This window comes from Calidris pugnax, unplaced genomic scaffold (assembly GCF_001431845.1).
Source record: "Calidris pugnax isolate Ruff unplaced genomic scaffold, ASM143184v1 scaffold135, whole genome shotgun sequence".
Lineage (NCBI taxonomy): Eukaryota > Metazoa > Chordata > Aves > Charadriiformes > Scolopacidae > Calidris > Calidris pugnax.
In genome coordinates, this window is record NW_015090961.1 from 2296753 (window position 1) to 2317269 (window position 20517).

The window sequence follows — 20517 nt, forward strand, 5'->3', positions numbered from 1 at the left end:
GCTCTTCAGTAAGCTCAGCTACACCTAAAACCTCAGGAGCAATCAGAAATTATATTTTATCATAACTTTCTGTAATGCTAAAAAAAATAAATAATGGGTTCCTTACTGGTTTAAAACAAGATTTTTGAAAAACAGTTCTAAATCTTTTCATTTAGGAGGATGTCAGTCCCACTTTTTTTTTTTTTTTTAAAAACCATGCCAACATTTATGCAACATATTCATTATTTCTATCTTTTTAGCATTTTATTTGCTTTCATTAATTACATTTCCTTCGTGAAGTTGAAAGAATGGCCAAACACTTACTTGCTTAACCAAAAGCAAGCTGGGAATTAACACCCAAATGTCTGCACGTGGCCATACACACACAGGAAATCTCACACTCACACCAACACCCTTCCCATTTACAGAAGGTACTTCCTTTTTACTTTGCTACACAAATGAGAGCAACCGCTACAATACTCTACAGCCAGAATGAATTACCTACATCATCTTATGTGTCATGAATTTTATGTGTCAAAATACCTGAATTATTAAATTTACTGCTAGAACTATCCACAGTATTGTGCCACGTACATTCAAATGCACAGGAATTTCTCTGTCCTGGAAAAGACATCATGAGACAAAGCACACAATATTACTTCAGTCAGAATTTTTTAATTGTATTCCTACAAAATCATGTAAACATTAGCATACAGATCCAGAAAAATCAATATAATATCATGGTGCATAAACTGTAAGTTTAGAAGAACATCAGGAACACTTTGACAGTTTATAAATTAATATATACAGTATCGGGTACTCATCATTAGATAAGACACCTCAAAACTGAGGGATTTAGGTGCAAGAGCTGTAAAACAACAGAATTGCTCTGACACCAAACTTGACTATGAGGCAACATTGCAATCTCCATGACTGCCTGTTGTTTTGTATTATGCATTCAGTTTAGCTGCTAAAAAGTATAAAACAAAAGTTTTGGTAGGAAGTTTATTTTTATTTGAAATCATATAGCAAAAATCCCTAAAAGTAATAAAAAAAACCCAAAAAAACCCCAGGATACACCATAAACAGGTTTCTAGAAGAGCGGAACTGAAGCTTCCTAGGCTGCACAGAGAGATCATTGGCACCTCCATTCCCTGCTACTTCAAAGAGAGCCCCAAAAGCCATCTCTCGCCAAAGAAATAGTTTCTGATAGTTCAGAAATGCAGAGCGGTGGGTGGAGGGATAAAGAAAGAAAGATGCAGAGCACGTGTTGGGCTGATGCAAAATTCTTGCTTCCACATGCAGCAATCTGGGCAGTTTAGCTCTTTACTGAATTACAAAGTCATGGGAATGTAACATCGTTGCTAATTTGTGAACTCTGGGCTATTTTTCTCAAAAACACCCTCAAAACAACAACAAAAAAATATAATCTTCAGGCTGCCTGCGATTTAAGTCATATTCAAAGTGTTCTTACAACATTGTTCTTTACAACACCAGGGACATACAGTATAACGTTGGATACATAACTCTTAGTCAGATGACACATTAGACAGAAAATGAGTTGTTATTTTCCTTTTCTCCTCTTCATACAACCTTATTTCATGAGGGTGGTAAACATATCCTAAAGAATGATCTCAAATAAAAGGCATTCTTCCCCATATCAGAAAATTCTCAGGTATCATTGAAAATACAGAGTGCACAAAATGCCTAGGATTATCCAGGGACACTTGACACTACAAAACGTCTTAACTGGATACCTTAAAACATGATCTTCAGAGAATCCTTCCCAAGTTAAATATATTTTTCTGTTTCTAGAGCTGAAGTAAAATTTTATGCCATCTTATTTTGGTAAATTTTTCATACCTGACAAATCACTTCCCCTCACAATGAAAATTAATATTGCACTAATAAGGATGTATTTATTTACAATAAAGGGGAGGTCACATCTAGCCACCTAAAGCTTTTTGCTATATTTTCTTCCAGTTGCTTAGGTATAAATTCTGTTCACCTTTTCTATAGGAAATCCTGAGTAGTCAGGTGAAGAAGGTTTGGCAGATAGCACCAATTTTCCATCACTTGTCTTAATTAACAGGGTACATTTATTATTGACATTGCATCTAGGAGCACTATCATAGTTGAAGCTAAATGCCCAAACAAGAGCTTATTATAAAACACTGTTATTCCTGTTGCCGGAATCTGATCCAACACTGAAACACCAGGAGCAGGAGAAAAGATTTCTGCTAAATTCTGAGGACACAAGTTGGAAACACAGGAAAAGGCCTGAAATTCTAGCTCAAATCTTCTCCTTATAAGGGATGGGGTGCAGAAAACTACAGCTGGTGGGAAGAATAGAAAGAAACCTTTAAGCTGCTGGGTCTGTCACCTTCCAAGCAACGCGCTTCCAAGCCGCCCGTGTGGCATTAACGCACAGGCACCGCACTCTCAAGGTGTTCATAAATGACCCAAACTCTTTGCTGTTGCTTCCACCAGAGCAGCTGAAGCAGCAAGTGCTTTATGGTAAGCCAGACTGTCAACAGCTGCCAGCATTTAACTACCATGTTGTGCTTCAGGCCTGGAAAGGATTTATCTGACATTAGCCAAAGGGATTTGTTGATACTAGAGCCTTAGCTCACTACATTTCCTGCTACAGTTTTAACTTGTATTCCTAAATCGGGAATTGCAACCATGGCAGACCAGAAAATCTAACACAGAAGAGGCTACACTAACCAATTTGGGCTTAAACTTAAACTGGGTTTAATCCACTAATAGACAAATGTTTCATTGGATTGGCCCTGTACATAGACCTGGGAAGGTTTTATCACAGATGTATCTGCACTTTTTTGTAAATTATTAATTACTACAGCAACACTAATTTGGTATTCACAGAGATAGTAATAGCACAGTTTTTACACATCTTTTGCCCTCTCTTCATCCCTACCGCTCCCATGCCTAAAAAGACAGAAGCGCAAACTCCTAACAAGACCTCATGTTCTTACCTGCAGCAGACTCTCCTCCCACTGGTATGTAAGTAAATTCCATTTCTTCACTCCCAGTGTCCCATGGGGACCTTATGCTCACATAGGTGCACATTGAGAGAAAGGAGAACTGATGTGACAATACAAACACAAGTACCAGACCTTAATTCAACTGATACCACCAACGCCACTGAACCTCGAGAAACCTCCAATCTGCTCACATCTCTAAGACCTTGTTCAGACAGCACCAACAAAATGGTATTGAAGAGTTTCCTGTGAAAATGTTTCCCTCTGCTTCCAACTTTGGTCGCATTTCTCATTTTCCCACCCTCCTGTACTTCATGCTGTCTTTTATGTCCGATTCGAGACAATGCGGCTGTGAAATGCACTACAGCTCCTCCAGAATCCATCCATTTTAACCATTTATTAAAAAATAGATTAAACCCAGGACATTTTAAGTTCAATGAATAAGTTGATAAGAACAATGAAGGTACTGTGGCAGTCTTAAGGAGGTAATCAAATGATGACAATTTTCAGTAAAAACAATCTTTACAACACTTCTCTCTGAAATCATCCCAGGAGTCACACGGCTGCCTGCACTCCAGCACTATGCTTACATGAGAAATGTAGAGAAGATCTCCGAAAAATAAAGGCAATGGAGTACAGAAGACTCTTCTAAAGTCTTTCAGCAATCTCTTGACTGAAATAGAAATAGGTACCAAAACATCCTGCTTAACAAGGTATAACACGAACCAGACTGACCAAGTCTTTTCTGTACACCATGAATACAGTTTTCATGGATGAAAACATCAAACCAAAAAAAAAAATCTTGTCTCTCAAAAGTGATATTTTTTTGCTGTTTGGGTGTTACATGTAACTACCAATACAGTCAATATATATTAAGCCAATTCATACATTATACCCAGCGATTCAAACAATATACCAGTGGGAGGAGATGAACAATATTCTGATCAAATACATCTATTTTAATCCTCAAAGCACAATCCTTTTTCTTCCTCCTCATCATCATCAGTAGAATCTGCATAGGACTCAATGGTGTTGTAAATGTAAGAGTACAGCTTGACATCCGGTCCTGAGGTGGAACAGCTCCTGCATTCTTCATTGTAATATCTCAGTAACAGCCTATAAATGTCCCCTTAAAAATGAAAAGAAATAATTTTTAAAATGTAAGATCATGCCATAGGAAGAAATGTATGACTGCAAATGAAGACTAGAAACACACACTCACACCAAGACAGTGGAGAGGAACATCTCTGTAAATGAGGAAAGAGGAGGTAGACAACTGTATAAGGGAACACAACTCCTAATTTTCTTCCCAGTAGTGCTCTAGTGCTGTGTTCTGGAGTAGCATGAGAATGCTGATAACACACTGATGTTTTACAGTTGTTGTTAAGTAATGCTTATAGTAAGTCAAGGACTCTTCAGCTTCCCATGCTCTGCTGGTGGGGAGGTGCACAAGTAGCTGGGACAAAGCCAGAGAGCTGACCCAAACTGCCCAAAGGGTTATTCCATACCATGAGACATCATGCTCTGTACATAAACTGTGGGAGCTGGCCGGGGGGCTGCCATCACTGCTTGGGAACAGAGGCAAAACAAAGTGGAGGGGCTTTGGGAAGCAGATGGCTCTGGCCACCAGCACACAGATCCTGTACAAACCAACCCACATGCTGTCCCCCAGGGCTGTCACTCTTTGCCCGGCTTTCATGGCAGGAAGAGTATTTTGTTTCCCATGTTGAAATTCTTGTTTTGTGAGCAACTGCCCGTATCTTTCCCTATGGTGTGGAGACTGTGCTTGGTTGGTGCTCTGATGTCTGGTTACCCGAGCCACCACACAGATCCATAATTGCACTTAGAATCATAGAATGGTTAGAGTTGGAAAGGACTTTAAAGATCACCTAGTTCCAACCCCCTGCCCTGGGCAGGGACACCTCCCACCACACCAGGTTGGTCCAAGGCCCCTCCAACCTGGCCTTGAACCCCTCCAGGGATGGGGCAGCCACAGCTTCTCTGGGCAACCTGGGCCAGGGTCTCACCAATCTCTCCAATTTCTTCCTGACAGATAATCTAACTAACCCCTCTTTCAGTTTAAAGCCATTACCACTTTCTCTCCAATTTCTTCCTGATAAATAATCTAACTATCCCCTCTTTCAGTTTAAAGCCATTACCACTCGTCCTATAAAGAGTCCCTCCCCAGCTTTCCTGGAGCCCCTTTAGGTATTGGAAGGCTGCTATAAGGTCTCCCTGGAGCCTTCTCTTCTCCAGGCTGAGCACCTCCAACTCTCTCAGCCTGTCTTCATAGGAGAGGTGCTCCAGGCTTCTGATCACTCCCCCTTCTTCTAATGCATTACAGAAGCCTTCAAACACCAAACTCACCTGACTGTGGCTGTTGTCACCATATCTGCCCATCAGATTGACCCGGTGACAGTTCTTGTACCAGAATGCACCCTTGTATGACAAAGCACAGTTGGTGATGGCAGAGTCATTGTCTTTGTCAAAGGTGGAGAAGGACCTTCCGTTATGGTACGTCATGGAATCACCTGAATGGGGGAGACAAAAGAAAAAGCAAGGTCACTGGTTTGCCTGGTTTAGATTACATGGGAATGACCATTCTGCAGAAGATGTTTGCACTGTGCCATGCACCATCTTTAAAGCCTGGCTCTGTATCTGATCACTCCCCCTTCTTCTAATGCATTACAGAAGCCTTCAAACACCAAACTCACCTGACTGTGGCTGTTGTCACCATATCTGCCCATCAGATTGACCCGGTGACAGTTCTTGTACCAGAATGCACCCTTGTATGACAAAGCACAGTTGGTGATGGCAGAGTCATTGTCTTTGTCAAAGGTGGAGAAGGACCTTCCGTTATGGTACGTCATGGAATCACCTGAATGGGGGAGACAAAAGAAAAAGCAAGGTCACTGGTTTGCCTGGTTTAGATTACATGGGAGTGACCGTTCTGCAGAAAATGTTTGCACTGTGCCGTGCACCATCTTTAAAGCCTGGCTCTGTATCTAAGTTCTTTAAAAACAGCTTGCTTTAATACAGAAGGAAGAATTTTTGGTGTTGGAGGCAAATCAAAATATTTTTCCAGGTAGTCTCTAATCCCCAATTTATTAATAGGTTTTTTTTTTTTTACACAGCTCAATTTTTGCAGCTCTTGCTGCAAGCTGGATTTTGGCCCTGTAGAGAAGGCGGAGTGGACAAACCAAGTTCAAAGAGACCTCCTAAGTTCTTTAAAAACAGCTTGCTTTAATACAGAAGGAAGAATTTTTGGTGTTGGAGGCAAATCAAAATATTTTTCCAGGTAGTCTCTAATCCCCAATTTATTAATAGGTTTTTTTTTTTTTACACAGCTCAATTTTTGCAGCTCTTGCTGCAAGCTGGATTTTGGCCCTGTAGAGAAGGCGGAGTGGACAAACCAAGTTCAAAGAGACCTCCACAAGGAGTGAATCAAGACCAAAGGAGTCTCCAACGCTTAGCTGGTCCATGCTACCCATCTCCTTTAGTTGGCAAACCAGAGAGAGAGTTGTCTGCCTTCCATGGACTTCCCACTCCCAGGGTCTGGATGCCCATTTACAGATGGGTGCAACAGGAGCAGCCTTCAGCATATCTGTGTTGCTCCATCCATTAAGCTTAGACCTGGTTGCTGAGGAAGAGGAAGTAGTAGGATTGAATCCTACCAGCTGTAGGATTCAACCAACTACTGCTGCACTGCATCACTGTGTTTGCCTTCAATAGATATTAATTCTACTATTGCTGCCTACCCTTTTTATTCCCATCAACTACTGCTGCACTGCACCACTGTGTTTGCCTTCAATAGATATTAATTCTACTATTGCTGCCTACCCTTTTTATTCCCATTGAGCTGTGCATTGAGTTCACGTGAGGGTCACAGGGCAGAGTCCATACACACACATCTCTGGTCTGTTTTATGCACCTCGCAGCACAAAAAGTATCTCCTTTTAAGACATCCTGTGGAGCTGGATTTATCTCTCAATCCTCTGAAGCCCTGACTCCATAAAGGCTGTGGAGTTTGCCCCAGTAAAATTACAAAAGGCAGATGATTTGTTCAGCAAAGTTACAAATCATGTTATAGCAGGACTTTGCTGCATATTCCGCTGACAAGAGATGAGACTGTGCCAAGGTATTATTAGCTGTATAAATGACAGTCAAGCATTGGCCAAATGAGATATATGGCCGTTTAATATACTTGTCTATATTCTGTCATCAGCATGCCATAAAATGTGGCACCAAAATGACTGGAGGATTTAAAACGGAAACATAAAATACATTGATGTGTTCATATTTTCAAACACCTGACATAAAAGAGGTACCTGCTGTGATGATAATCTGCAACATTCACATACTATTACCTTGAGCCAATTGGGAGGAGATTGCAAATCAGAAATAAAAAAAAATACATCCCATCTCACCTGCTGTGCCACTGTACCCATCCACTTTCAGCCGGTATCTGGTCTTGGCGTCTCCAACGCTGAACCTGTCATAGACAGCATAAGCTGTCTCACCCTTGTCCTGCAGATCCACACGCAGCTCGTACTGGCCCTGAGAAGTGATTTTGTGGAGGTTCTCCAGCCCTGTGGAAATAAATGAACAATCCATTTGTCTCCCCATGTTTATTTGTTTGCCATCATGTTATCCTATAAAGGAGATCATACTGGCATCTGTAGATACATCAGGACATAAACACTGGTGGGGAAAGTGAGATATTTCAGCTGTAGGGCAATGTTAGCACCAAACCAAATAGATAAAACCAGGGTGATTGAAAGACCTCCCTCCTTCAAATCATGGGAGCAGGTAGGCCTTCGGGAAAAGCATTCAAAGCTGTGCTGTGTGATCATCTTTCATTTACAACAAAATAAAATGTAGCACAATCTTTGAAAATTTGCTTTTTACTTGTATTTTCCCCACTTTGCTTTTGTTGCTGAGGGTGTCCCAGGCGTACAGGAAGAAGAAGGTTTGCATTGCTTGTCAGGTTGCCTCTTAACTTCTCAGAGAGCACCTGTGAGCATCAGTTTGGTACATTTGGGGTGCCCAAGAGGCACGACATCTCTGAACTGCCACTGGAGGGACTGGGTTGGATAGGGCAATTTCCACCTCCCTCACAGCACGCTGTCCCTGGGCCTCCTTCACACAGAGTATGTTCCCATTTACAAGTACTCTTCCCAACTAAAGGGAGGCTTCAAATTGTCTCCTAGTCTTTTGGGCTTTGTGTTTTCTTTTTTAAAAAAAACAGACTCCTGTCACTTACCTATCCAGAATTCATCTGTAGGATCTCCAAAACCAGCCACATAAGTCTTCCAGTTCCTGTAGAAATCTTCCTTTCCGTTTTGACGCCTCAGGAACACCTGCAGAGTCATATGGCATCTGTAGATACACCAGGACATAAACACCGGTGGGGAAAGTGAGTTATTTCAGCTGTAGGGCAATGTTAGCACCAAATCATACTGGCATCTGTAGATACATCAGGACATAAACACTGGTGGGGAAAGTGAGATATTTCAGCTGTAGGGCAATGTTAGCACCAAACCAAATAGATAAAACCAGGGTGATTGAAAGACCTCCCTCCTTCAAATCATGGGAGCAGGTAGGCCTTTGGGAAAAGCATTCAAAGCTGTGCTGTGTGATCATCTTTCATTTACAACAAAATAAAATGTAGCACAATCTTTGAAAATTTGCTTTTTACTTGTATTTTCCCCACTTTGCTTTTGTTGCTGAGGGTGTCCCAGGAGTACAGGAAGAAGAAGGTTTGCATTGCTTGTCAGGTTGCCTCTTAACTTCTCAGAGAGCACCTGTGAGCATCAGTTTGGTACATTTGGGGTGCCCAAGAGGCACGACATCTCTGAACTGCCACTGGAGGGACTGGGTTGGATAGGGCAATTTCCACCTCCCTCACAGCACGCTGTCCCTGGGCCTCCTTCACACAGAGTATGTTCCCATTTACAAGTACTCTTCCCAACTAAAGGGAGGCTTCAAATTGTCTCCTAGTCTTTTGGGCTTTGTGTTTTCTTTTTTAAAAAAGACAGATTCCTGTCACTTACCTATCCAGAATTCATCTGTAGGATCTCCAAAACCAGCCACATAAGTCTTCCAGTTCCTGTAGAAATCTTCCTTTCCGTTTTGACGCCTCAGGAACACCTGCAGACACCACACACAAGAAGAGTTATCAACAGACCACCTTTGCCAGAGGGGACACCACCAATGTAGCTTTTACAAATGCAGGGGTTGGCATCGCTGCTCCTCTGCCCTCACCACCCAAAGAAGCAATCTCACCACAGTTACTCAATTGCTCCACTCTATTGAATGTTCCTTGCTTTTTTTTAAGTCTCTAGTTTATCTAGTGGGTTCCCGGGCTCCCATGAGGGATGTAGCTGTTTAGTTCCTGTTCTCTGCTCTTTAACAGCCCTTTGAAGTTCTGTATTTCTCAGATAAGACCTCCTACACCCCCTAGTCTCCTATGCATTTCTCCAGCTCCTCCCTCTTTTCTGTGCCCTGGGTTCCTCTGACATGTTCAGATTTGATGACATCAGTACAGAGAGCTGGCATTTTTACTGCCATTCATTTGTTGTCTGGGTGGGACGTGTCCCTTCTATAATGGTCTGGGCAGCCCAGCCAGCCACCAGGTCTTGTGGCTGCTCAACAAACGCTTTCTCTGGCCTCTGCCTTCACTGTCTCTCTGATTCAAAGAGACTCAGTCCTCTCACCTAATTAGCTATTTAGAAGTTAAGTATCTGATATAAAATGGTCGTTTCAGCACCTCCTATAGCCAGTGGAGAGACCTGTGTTTTATCCAGGTGCTGAAACCACTGAAACCCTTTTGGAGCCATCTCTCTCTCCTCCAACTGCAGAAAGAGCTGGTAGCCTTATTCTAGGCACCTAGATGTCCCCAAAATTATATTCAAGTCAGCCCTACTCTGATAACAGAGCACTATGAGGGAAATCATAGATGAGCAGGGATGGGATCTGCTACCCCAGCTCTTATCACAGGCAGATATATATGAGGATGGAGGGGGCCATCTCCCTCTCACTCACAATCCAGCCACCACCATCCTCGCCCATGTCGCAGAAGACTTGCAGAGGCTGAGCTTTGTCCCCGTTCAGGTAAACCGTGTAGAGCCCAGAGGTGGTTTCTCCATTCAAGAGAGCCTGGGAGCAGTCCTTAGGGTAAGGATACAGAAGACCAGCTGCACACACACAAAAAAAGGAGAAAGCAGTCCTTAAGAAATCAGCAGTTACAAGGAAACTTCTTGAATACAGATGACACATGAAAATCTGTTGTGGGTCAATGGCACAGCCAGGTGCAGAGCCCAGGAACAGGCTCGTAGTTGCTATCCTACGTAAAAAACATTCACAGTAAACAGCAAATGACGTAAATTTTTCTTTTGAATATGCTTTTGCACATCTGTCTACACTTTTGGAAGTGCTGTGAATGCCAGATAACTGCTCCCTGCTAGGATGGGAGTGCATCCTCCGGCAAAATATTTAAATAGCATGAGACTTTTTACAGCAACTTTTGGGTAAAATGAAATCTACCAATCTCTGATTAGGACAGCAAAGGAAGGGGGAAATAGAAAGGCAGGACCACAACCAAAAATAATAAATCGGGAATATTTTGCTAGCAAGTATAATATTAAATATCTTATCAAGCTAGGCTTTTAAAAAAGAAAGCAAACAGCTGAAACTACAGGGAAATAACATTAAGGATTTCTTTCTGACAACCAGCTAATAGCACCCTTGCAGTCAGAAGAATTTCTAACCCCAAAAAAATCTTTGCTTTTTTTTTTTGAAAAAAAATTCACTTAGGCCATTAACTTCTTTGGCCAATGGTCTAATAAAGCTATGCTCTAGGTGTGTGCATAGGAGTGTATTTAACTGTGGCTGCTCACAGAGTGGCTGTTGCTCCCTTTCCAGTGTGTTGCCTGTCCCTGCCTCTCCCTCAGCTACTGAGAATTTACATCAGCTTTGGGATTTGGAGAAAAGCAGCTGTCTGCAGGGAGCTACTGCAGTGTTTCCCTCTCACTGAACAGCACACAAATGTATGTTTAGAGTTAAGGCCAGGCTTAAGCATCTGCCTGAACTGCATTCATATGGGCAAAGGCACCTCATTTAGTCCCTGCTTATGGTCAATTTGCCAAATGTCACTTAAATACACCCAGATTTAATTATTCTCCTTTTTCTGGCTGTGGATTGTCTCCTGTTGGTGGAGTTCATCCTGCTCTACACAAGGAGTGACTATGAGCAGGCTCGGGGCTGTGTGACTTTTATTAGCTCTTCTGTGAGTCCTTGGGCTGAAGTTGGCCCAAGCAGGAGAAGGGAGAATGGAAATGGCTGAAAGTCCTGCTGGGTCTGAGAGACAGGAAACCGTGAGAAGTGAGACAAATTACAAAGAAGTTTTCACAATTTCTTTTTTTTAATGTCAGCTGTGAAGTGACCTTCAGAGAACCCAATCTATTTTTGCATTCAGTTCACTGGAGAGCTGTCCTGTTAGAGCTGGGACAGAGATGCTGTGTGGCTTTGAGAAAACTGACCCCAGAAAGAGGAGAAAAAAACCTGCCCAGGAATTCATCTCCTCGGAACACTGAACTGATTTCAGTGCATGTGTGGTTTGCTTCATTTCAACTTAAAATGCTGACTTTTTTTAACAGCTTGCTGTGCATCAATACAGAGGTAAATCAGGGTGTCAGTTTGGATTTTAATGGGTAATGTTCCTTTAGATATTTTACATGGGAAAGGCAGGATGTTTCATCAGAGAGAGGACTATGGAGGTGATGTGGATGGATATAAAGAAAAGAATTTCATCCTGCCAGTCCGAGAAAAGCAGATGACACTACAGCTCACGGGAAACAGGGACTTCTGCACCATGTTCATATGGGTGAAGGCACCTCATTTAGTCCCTGCTTATGGTCAATTTGCCAAATGTCACTTAAATACACCCAGATTTAATTATTCTCCTTTTTCTGGCTGTGGATTGTCTCCTGTTGGTGGAGTTCATCCTGCTCTACACAAGGAGTGACTATGAGCAGGCTCGGGGCTGTGTGACTTTTATTAGCTCTTCTGTGAGTCCTTGGGCTGAAGTTGGCCCAAGCAGGAGAAGGGAGAATGGAAATGGCTGAAAGTCCTGCTGGGTCTGAGAGACAGGAAACCGTGAGAAGTGAGACAAATTACAAAGAAGTTTTCACAATTTCTTTTTTTTAATGTCAGCTGTGAAGTGACCTTCAGAGAACCCAATCTATTTTTGCATTCAGTTCACTGCAGAGCTGTCCTGTTAGAGCTGGGACAGAGATGCTGTGTGGCTTTGAGAAAACTGACCCCAGAAAGAGGAGAAAAAAACCTGCCCAGGAATTCATCTCCTCGGAACACTGAACTGATTTCAGTGCATGTGTGGTTTGCTTCATTTCAACTTAAAATGCTGACTTTTTTTAACAGCTTGCTGTGCATCAATACAGAGGTAAATCAGGGTGTCAGTTTGGATTTTAATGGGTAATGTTCCTTTAGATATTTTACATGGGAAAGGCAGGATGTTTCATCAGAGAGAGGACTATGGAGGTGATGTGGATGGATATAAAGAAAAGAATTTCATCCTGCCAGTCCGAGAAAAGCAGATGACACTACAGCTCACGGGAAACAGGGACTTCTGCACCAACACTACAAGCAAATAAAGTGCATACTGACAATTGGATTAAAAATTTTCTATGAGGCCTGTGTCTGCTTATTGCAGAGCTCAGCTATGTCCTGAGAGCAGTAACATACGTTATTTCAGCTGTGCATGTGCTCTGAAGTCCTTACTTGTGGTGAAAATAGTCTGGATGGTCTTGCTCTTGAGGGATCCGTTCAGTGCCTGGAGTTTCACCGTGTACTGGGTGGATGGGCTCAGCTCTGTCAGGCTGTAGGAAGTTGTCTCAGGTTTTAGGATGACTTCCTATGGGGAAGAAAAGGAAATATAGAGGAATCTCAGTGAGAAAATAATGACGAGAACTCTTGTATATTATTTGTCGCGTTATTTTTTGTTGTAATCATTTATGGTATTTTTAACCATCTAAATTATTTAATACAAAACTTCTATTCCCCTAAGATTTTTATCAAGCTAACTTTCTTTAGAAGTTCGAGAAAAGTTGCCTGGAAATGAATGTTTACCAATGTAATGTAGAAGCTGTGTGGTTTAAAAGCAAGTCAGCATAAATGTTTACGTGCCTTGAACATTGTATAGATGTCATCGTGAAACTCTTAAAATTGAGAATAATGACCCTTTAGGACAAGGAAATATCATACTCTGGTCTTCAAAAGGCTGTTTTACTGTAACTTTAAAGATGGATTTTCAGTACGCTTACGGAATTTGCCCTCTTGAAAATCAGAACCCTTTCTGATTTATCAAAAATTATCTGCCATTTTTGCTGTGATTCACCTCATTCATATTTAATCTAGTTATGTAGTACCATAATAAACTTATTGGAGAGCAAGTGTCACTTTCAGAGGTGATTAAACACCTCACTTGAACAGGGATGGATTCTCCTGAGTTTAGAAAGAGGAACCCCATTCTTTGGGGTGTGTGAGTTTATTCCCTGATACAGGTTTGGAATGAGGGAAATCAGTTTTTTGTGCTTTTATCCATATTGTGGAGAGATGACTGTCAAAATTCAGGCTGCAACTGAGCTTCTGTTTCAAGGTTATAATATAGGAAAGTACTTAAGCAGGTTTTAAATGCATTTGTGTTCAAGCTGGCACTGAATCAGGATCTTAGTATTTTACCATGTTTAACTTAAGGCACATGATTATGCTCCACTGCTGGACACTTTAGAGCATCTCTACTGCCCAGTTTTGAGGTGCAGCCCTTCTGGTTTGGTTAAAAATTCTGTACCTTGACTCTGCCATCAATGGACTCGTAGATCAGGAGATAATCCGTGACAGGAGCACGTGGAGGCCTCCAGGTTATCACAGCTGTTTCTGCCTGAACCTCAGTGGCACTTAAATCTCTTGGAGCATCCAGTCCTGAGGGAGACAACAGATAAATTACAATCATATCTATACGGAGTTGAGTACACAGGTTATCTTAAGGGCAGCATATTAAAACAGCCCAGGAAAGAAAACTTCTTCCCCCCAGAAATATGAAATTAAAAAATATTTCAACATAAATTTTCTAATTAAAAATAGTTTCCCTATTTGAAAGTATACTTCCATATTGGAAGTATTAAAATAAAAGTATTGACTTTATCCAAGTTAAAATATTGTCTTGTTTCAGGCACTTCAGTTTATAAGCAGTTGCATTGACATGTCTTTGGAAACAAAATTGTGCCTTTCTTTATTTCACACAAGATGACAAGTTGGTATTTGCTTATTCCCAGGAAGAAAAGCTTTGGTTCCAATGATGGCTTTTTTGAATAGGAAAGCTTTTCATACTTGGTCTGGCTACAGGCTTTGCCTCTCCACTGTAATTCTAACACTGTGCAGCTCAGCTCCTGGTTCTCTAGTTAATGCCCTGGCACGTCAAGTAACAGTCAGGAAAATGAGAAATACCCAGGCTTTGCCTCTCCACTGTAATTCTAACACTGTGCAGCTCAGCTCCTGGTTCTCTAGTGGCACATCAAGTAACAGTCAGGAAAATGAGAAATACCCACGATTTCATTGAGACTCATGGAAAGCCACAAGTATGAACCCAGTTGGATACCTTCACCTTTCTAGTGAAAAAAGCACAATGTGCTGGCTGACTCTATGGTATTAGAGAAATGTAGGCCTGGTGGGACTAGAGGAGATGACAGCTCGCCCCACAGTGAGGTGGGACACAGCACCTGTAGTGAACTGGGTGGAGAGGCTCTCACTCCTCTGTGTGTCCTTCAGTGCGTGGATACTCAGAGTATACTCGGTTGCAGGTCGAAGGCCCTTCAGGTCATATTCCACAGTGTTTCCTGACACCATCTGAGTAACTTCTGGTTCTGAGAAGAAAACACAGAAAAGAACAGGTCCCAGCATTATTCAGACACGTCAGGATGTCCTCAGCTCCATGCTCCACTTGCTGTTTTGCTTTTTTTAGTAGCTGGGAGGAAGTTCAAAATAGTAACAACCCAGAACCCATCTGCCTGATGAACTGATGCTGAATCTAGAGTCCTTTATCTAAAAGTATTAGCGCTCTCTAGTGTTCAGATGAATTATATCATCTTGTCTTTTCAAGAATAGCAGTCAGAATTGGGAATGCTTAACTAAAATGGTCATTTTTAAAATGCTTCCAGTGAGGCATCTCCTTCAAATAAGAGCCCCCCCGCCATCCTCCTGCAGCCACGTTGCTGCACCCATTTCTGAGCATCTCGAGGAGAACCATAACACTGTCAGGTCCCTGACCCATCACTAACTCTTCTTACCATCCTCGGAAGCGTAGGAGACAACGTAATTATCCACAGCAGCAATCGCTGGCTGCCAGGTTGCCAGAGCCTCCGAGTCTGTGATGTTCATCACTACTAGGCCTGATGGGCTGTCCAGAGCTGGAAGAAAGAGAAAAACAGATTGAAGGAATTCAACAAACAGTCCCGGCTCCGTGCAATGCTGTGTTGTAAATATATGTTATACAATGAGCAAACACTGCTGCTTGATGCAGCTTTTATGATCCCCTTTGGAATAGTGGAGCTCTGCAGAAAAGACGTCAGTGCCTATAAAGAGACATCAAAAGCCTCCACTGGAAAGGGAGGTCAACGCGTGAAAAGATTAAACACTGGGAACAGACATGACTAACGATGTTCTTAGATCAGTCTTGATACCATCAATCTTAGCCGCTCTGTCAGAGCTGACATATTTCTCTCAACACCCTCAAATCTGGACTGCTTTTTGGAGCAAACTCAGGAGACAGAGCTGGGAAAAATAACTAATGTGACGGCAACTGATAGCCACTGTGACCTTCCACCAGCCTGCCCTGCACATTTAAAAATAAAGTAATCAAACGGCCAGCCAACCATCCAAAATCCCAGCATGTCCTGCCTTGCTTCCTCATGGGAATCTATTTTGCACTTAGTTTTATGCCCTCCCTGAATTGGGATAGATATCTGCCTCCGGTACATCTGGAATGGGCTATAAATACCATGTCATTATCCAGGACTCATCATCATCTTCCTTGCCTCAGTTCTCTGAATACTTGTTAGCCCCCCCAAAAAAGAATGAATAAATGAGACTGCAGGGTGGGGTCAGCAGGAGCACGGTGGACCCCTGCAGGGATATTTAATGTTTTATTGAAGAAAAACAGGAGAAAGAATGTTTTTCTGCTTAGGGGACAGTCTGGAACCTTTGAGTCCACAAAAGAAACTGGTCCAAACTGTTCAGCTGAGCTGGCCCTTTGCTGCTTAGGGGACAGTCTGGAACCTTTGAGTCCACAGGAGAAACTGGTCCGAACTGTTCAGCTGAGCTGGCCCTTTGCTCCCTCATCTGTAAAATGGTATTAATTAAACTTCGGTTTGTTTCTGATATATTAGGACTGTAAGTACATGAATTGTCTCTGTCTCACTGCAAGTTGGTTCAGCACTCAGCAAATGGGGGCCTGATCAAACTTACAAGTTCTGTTCTCATCTGAATACAAAGACAAGAAGAAAGAGTGGGCAAAAAGCTTCCTACGGTTTGTGCAGACAGTAAAAATGGGATCCCAGTGGGTCTTCAGCTCCCGTTCCCCAGTCTCTAATGCAGCACAGACAATGTATTTGAAAACCTGCTGTTTCCTCTTTATATATTACCTGTTTTCAGAGTGCCAGAGACGGGTTCACTTTCTTCAAAGCCCTTCAGAGAGATGATACTAACGTTGTAGTCTACACCTGGGACTAACTTCACCAACTTGGTCCTTGTCTTGCCTCCATCGACGGTAACAACATTTGGAGTACCTAGGGTGAAGCCAAATGCCAGGGGATTAGTGACACAAGACTCCAGTAAATGCTTGAAGGATGTATTTCAAGTTAAAGACACTATGACCACACGGACATACTTGTACAGGAAAAGGTGAATTTTCCCCAGTTAATTACAATCACCAATGTCAAAGGGCAGCCTCAGGAAAAGATATTGCTACCAGGACACCTACATCTAAGCCATTGGTTTGTATCCATTCCTAGTGGTATGCCAGTAATAAGAAAACATTAACATTTCTGTTCAGAAAAAAATAATTTTACAAATGAAATGTAAGGTGAAAACACAGCACTGTCTATGTGGAAGTTCATACATGTGTCAGGATGCAATTTAGATCTGCTTTGTTTCTAGTAACAGCTGGAAGTCTCTCCTTCACCCATCTCATTTTGAATAAAGATTCAGTATATGTTATTTTAAGAGGTGCTGCATGTGTGGGTGAGGACTTAAGACACATTTGTTTCAAATTCTGGGTTTATTCCAGGAAAGCACTTAGACAAGTGCCTAACTTTATGATTATGGATTGCTCTTTTTCTTCTGCTGGATCACTATATATTTAAAGTTTTATGTGTGCTTACATACTGCACTGTGTAAAGGCCTGTACCTTTACTTGTCTTAGTCAATAGCATGTTTTTTATTGTCCTGATGTCTGCAGTGTTTGCTCTTTAGCTGTTTCCTTTCAGAGATGTCCCTAAGTTATGCTAAAAATCTGTTTAAGTATAGGAAGTTTAAGCTGAACACTAAAACAGAGATATAACGGATAAAATGAAACAACATTGGGGAGTACTGAAAAAAAAAAAATCACTGCCTTGGAAAACTATTATAACCACGGATTACAATTAGTATTTCCAAGGGGTCATCTTTTCAAATATGCTCAGCTCATAAAGTGCCTACAAAATAATGAGGCAGTTTGGAAATAAGTCAGTCCTTAGAAGGCTCAGTGGGAACAGAGATTTTTGTGAATGAGATCTTTGAATCATTCCAGCATCTAGCTGGAATGATCTAACTCGCTCACAAGTCTTGTCCTTGGGATGTGGGACACTGTGTTCAGACAGAGGTTGGCTACGGGGACCGTGTGGACCATGAATGCACACCCCCAGCAGCTTGAAGAAAAAAAGAGATGATGTGTGTAAGAACACCTGGGAGATGCACTCAGAGATGGGTATCAGCACAACAAACCCTTTCTGCTATCCCATCCTCCTCCCTGTCCTCCTCGCAGTTACCTCCTGTGACAGGGACGTAGGAGATGCGGTAGCTGTCCACGCGGGTGCGAGGGGGTGTCCAGCTGACGGTAGCGGAGTTTTCCGTGATGTCAGAGAAAGAAATTCCCTTGGGAGATCCAACAACTGTCCGTGGAGAGTAGAGAACAAACACACCACATAGAAAGAAAAGGAAAATAACTTATTAGTCTTTAGTGCTGGAACACTGACTTGTTTTATTGCTTTATCCCCAGAGCTGATGTTATCGATATTCTGTCCAAAACAACACTAATGCAGGGACCACTAAACAATTAACAGTTTTATCACATACCAACAGCAACAATCTATTTGGTCTAAATTTTCCTTTTCTGGTGACATTAGAGTAATGCATAGCTTAAAAATACCCCAGACATATCTACATATCATGTACACAGAAGTTACAGAGATTTCAGTGTTCCAGAACAGTATGGAGGAATACTTCCAGGAATGCAATTCTATTACCCTGGAGTCTTTGTATTTATAATCTTTTCTACCCCAGTTTCACTTGGATAATTTTTAGACTTTCAAATGAGTCTCAGAGTCCAATTTATGACACACAGCAACAGCAACCCTTAGCGGTGGGGACATCTCTCCTCCTGAGCATAAAGTTCCTACTACAGGATGCCTGAAAAAGAGCTGGACTCAGTTGAGTCAAGGTTTCATCCTCTCAAGCACTGACTGTTTCTAACTTCTGTTGGCTTCAAACTAGAAGCAAGAAGATTTTCTTCTTGGAATTTCTATCTGAGACCACAATCTTTCTTAGGTACATTCAAGAACACACATCCAGAGGACATCCAAGTGCAACTTGTGGTTCTTCTGCAGCTCTTTATCACACAACCCAGCCTTTCCCTGTATAAACCTGAGCACCGCAGTTGCCCAAAAAAAGTTAAATTAGTAAGCTGGACAAACAAAGCCCAAGTTTTGCCAAAATGACCCAATCTTAAGATGCAAACCAACATGAATCTGAAACATCCGTTTAAGGCTGAATTAAGCTATTGCAAAACAAGCACAGAAAGGGCCTCTGTGAGGACATGGTAAAGAGACCTGCCACTTCAAAGTTTACATTGAGCATCTCACTTCCAATTTGCTTTTTTGACTGTAACCAAAACAACCCTAACACGTGTTAAAAAAATAAACAGCCCACGCAGAGCAGGCTGTTAGCACAAAGAGGAGAGATACCAAACATCAGCCACATTAAGAGCAGTGGAGACAGGCTGAGGGTAGGGGAAGGGGGGCAAGGGGAGAAAAAAAGTGACTATGCTTGAAATAGCTTGGAAAGAACGCGTCTGCGGGGAAGAAGTCAGAGGGTTGTTTGTTCCATGTGTCCCCAAAGTTCTAGAAGCAATGCACTAAATCAACTGAAAGGCAAGGAAAGAAAAACAACTGAGCTCTCAAGGGAAATGTAAATTATTTCTCCGGAGCTCACAAGACGTGTTGGGTTTGTGGGGCTTGCTCACATGGAAAAGCCAAAGAAAGAAAGAAAAGAATTACAGATAATGAAGAAAACAAGGTGGGGTTAGCAAAGCTACATCACACACAAAGTTGCTATTGATTTAGGTAAAGTCTGAAGGAAACAGAAAAGCATAAAGAAAACCTGGGAAAGAGAGACAAGTGAAAGTCACGTTGATTGTCTTTCACATTGTAGGTGCTCTTAGTGACTGGTGAAAAGTGCTAGTGATGACTCCAGAGACCAAAGAGAAGCACCAGCACTTGTTTTTCATACACACAGGGAATTTCAGCCTTTCCCAGAAAACAAAGTACCCAATCCGTCCCACTTGGACTCTGCTGTGCATATTCCCATGGGCTTCATGCTTGTTTTCTGTACCAGGTGAACTGCTGCACAACAAACAGTGGTAAGAAATAGTAAGAATAACTCTCAAGTAATGACTACGTGAGAGTCCACAGCCCCAACTGCGGCTACTTTCCTGGGAGCAAACCAGCAAAGAAAGTGTAACACTCCATCAGAGCAAGCATCAGTCCTGAAATAAGTCCCAGAGATGTAAGAAATGGGGAAATGAAAAAGGAGCAAATGAAACCATCTTCTTGAGCTACCTGGAAGCTAAAATTAAGCAGGCATAAAAAATGGCCAGCATACTTCTGTCTTGTCACTCATAAAAAAAACTCAGTTCATCTATTTCTGTTGGGCAGATACAGGTAATTAGCATTATCCTCCAGCATCATTCCCCATTAGCTGTATGAGAGACAGAGAACTTCCCTGTGAGGTTGCCAAAGCACCCATGATACCTGAGTAGCTGCTATTCTTTGGGGATTTTTATTTTTTTTTGCTAAAAACTTGTTATTTCATTAGTTACAGACTATGGAGTATGTTCACTGGCTTTCTTCTCCTAGGCAACAGGAAGCATGGGGTTGTACTTATCATGTATAAAGAGCATGTGAAGTGTTTTGCTATCCTCTCAGGCAAA

The 20517-nt window shown here is 42.0% G+C and overlaps 1 protein-coding gene across 1 annotated transcript in view; it reads right to left on the bottom strand.

The window, feature by feature from the left end:
- The window catches only part of TNC (tenascin C), an 87827-nt gene that overhangs the window by 8353 nt on the left and 58957 nt on the right, over positions 1 to 20517 (bottom strand). Inside the window, exons 17-26 of the mRNA XM_014952365.1 lie at positions 18080 to 18202; positions 16697 to 16840; positions 15344 to 15463; positions 14777 to 14920; positions 13849 to 13979; positions 12780 to 12912; positions 10026 to 10177; positions 9035 to 9131; positions 7409 to 7570; positions 5696 to 5859 (exon numbers count right to left, since the gene is read on the bottom strand). Coding sequence (XP_014807851.1) covers positions 5696 to 5859; positions 7409 to 7570; positions 9035 to 9131; positions 10026 to 10177; positions 12780 to 12912; positions 13849 to 13979; positions 14777 to 14920; positions 15344 to 15463; positions 16697 to 16840; positions 18080 to 18202 — 1370 coding nt within the window. The remainder of the gene's footprint in view (positions 1 to 5695; positions 5860 to 7408; positions 7571 to 9034; positions 9132 to 10025; positions 10178 to 12779; positions 12913 to 13848; positions 13980 to 14776; positions 14921 to 15343; positions 15464 to 16696; positions 16841 to 18079; positions 18203 to 20517) is intronic.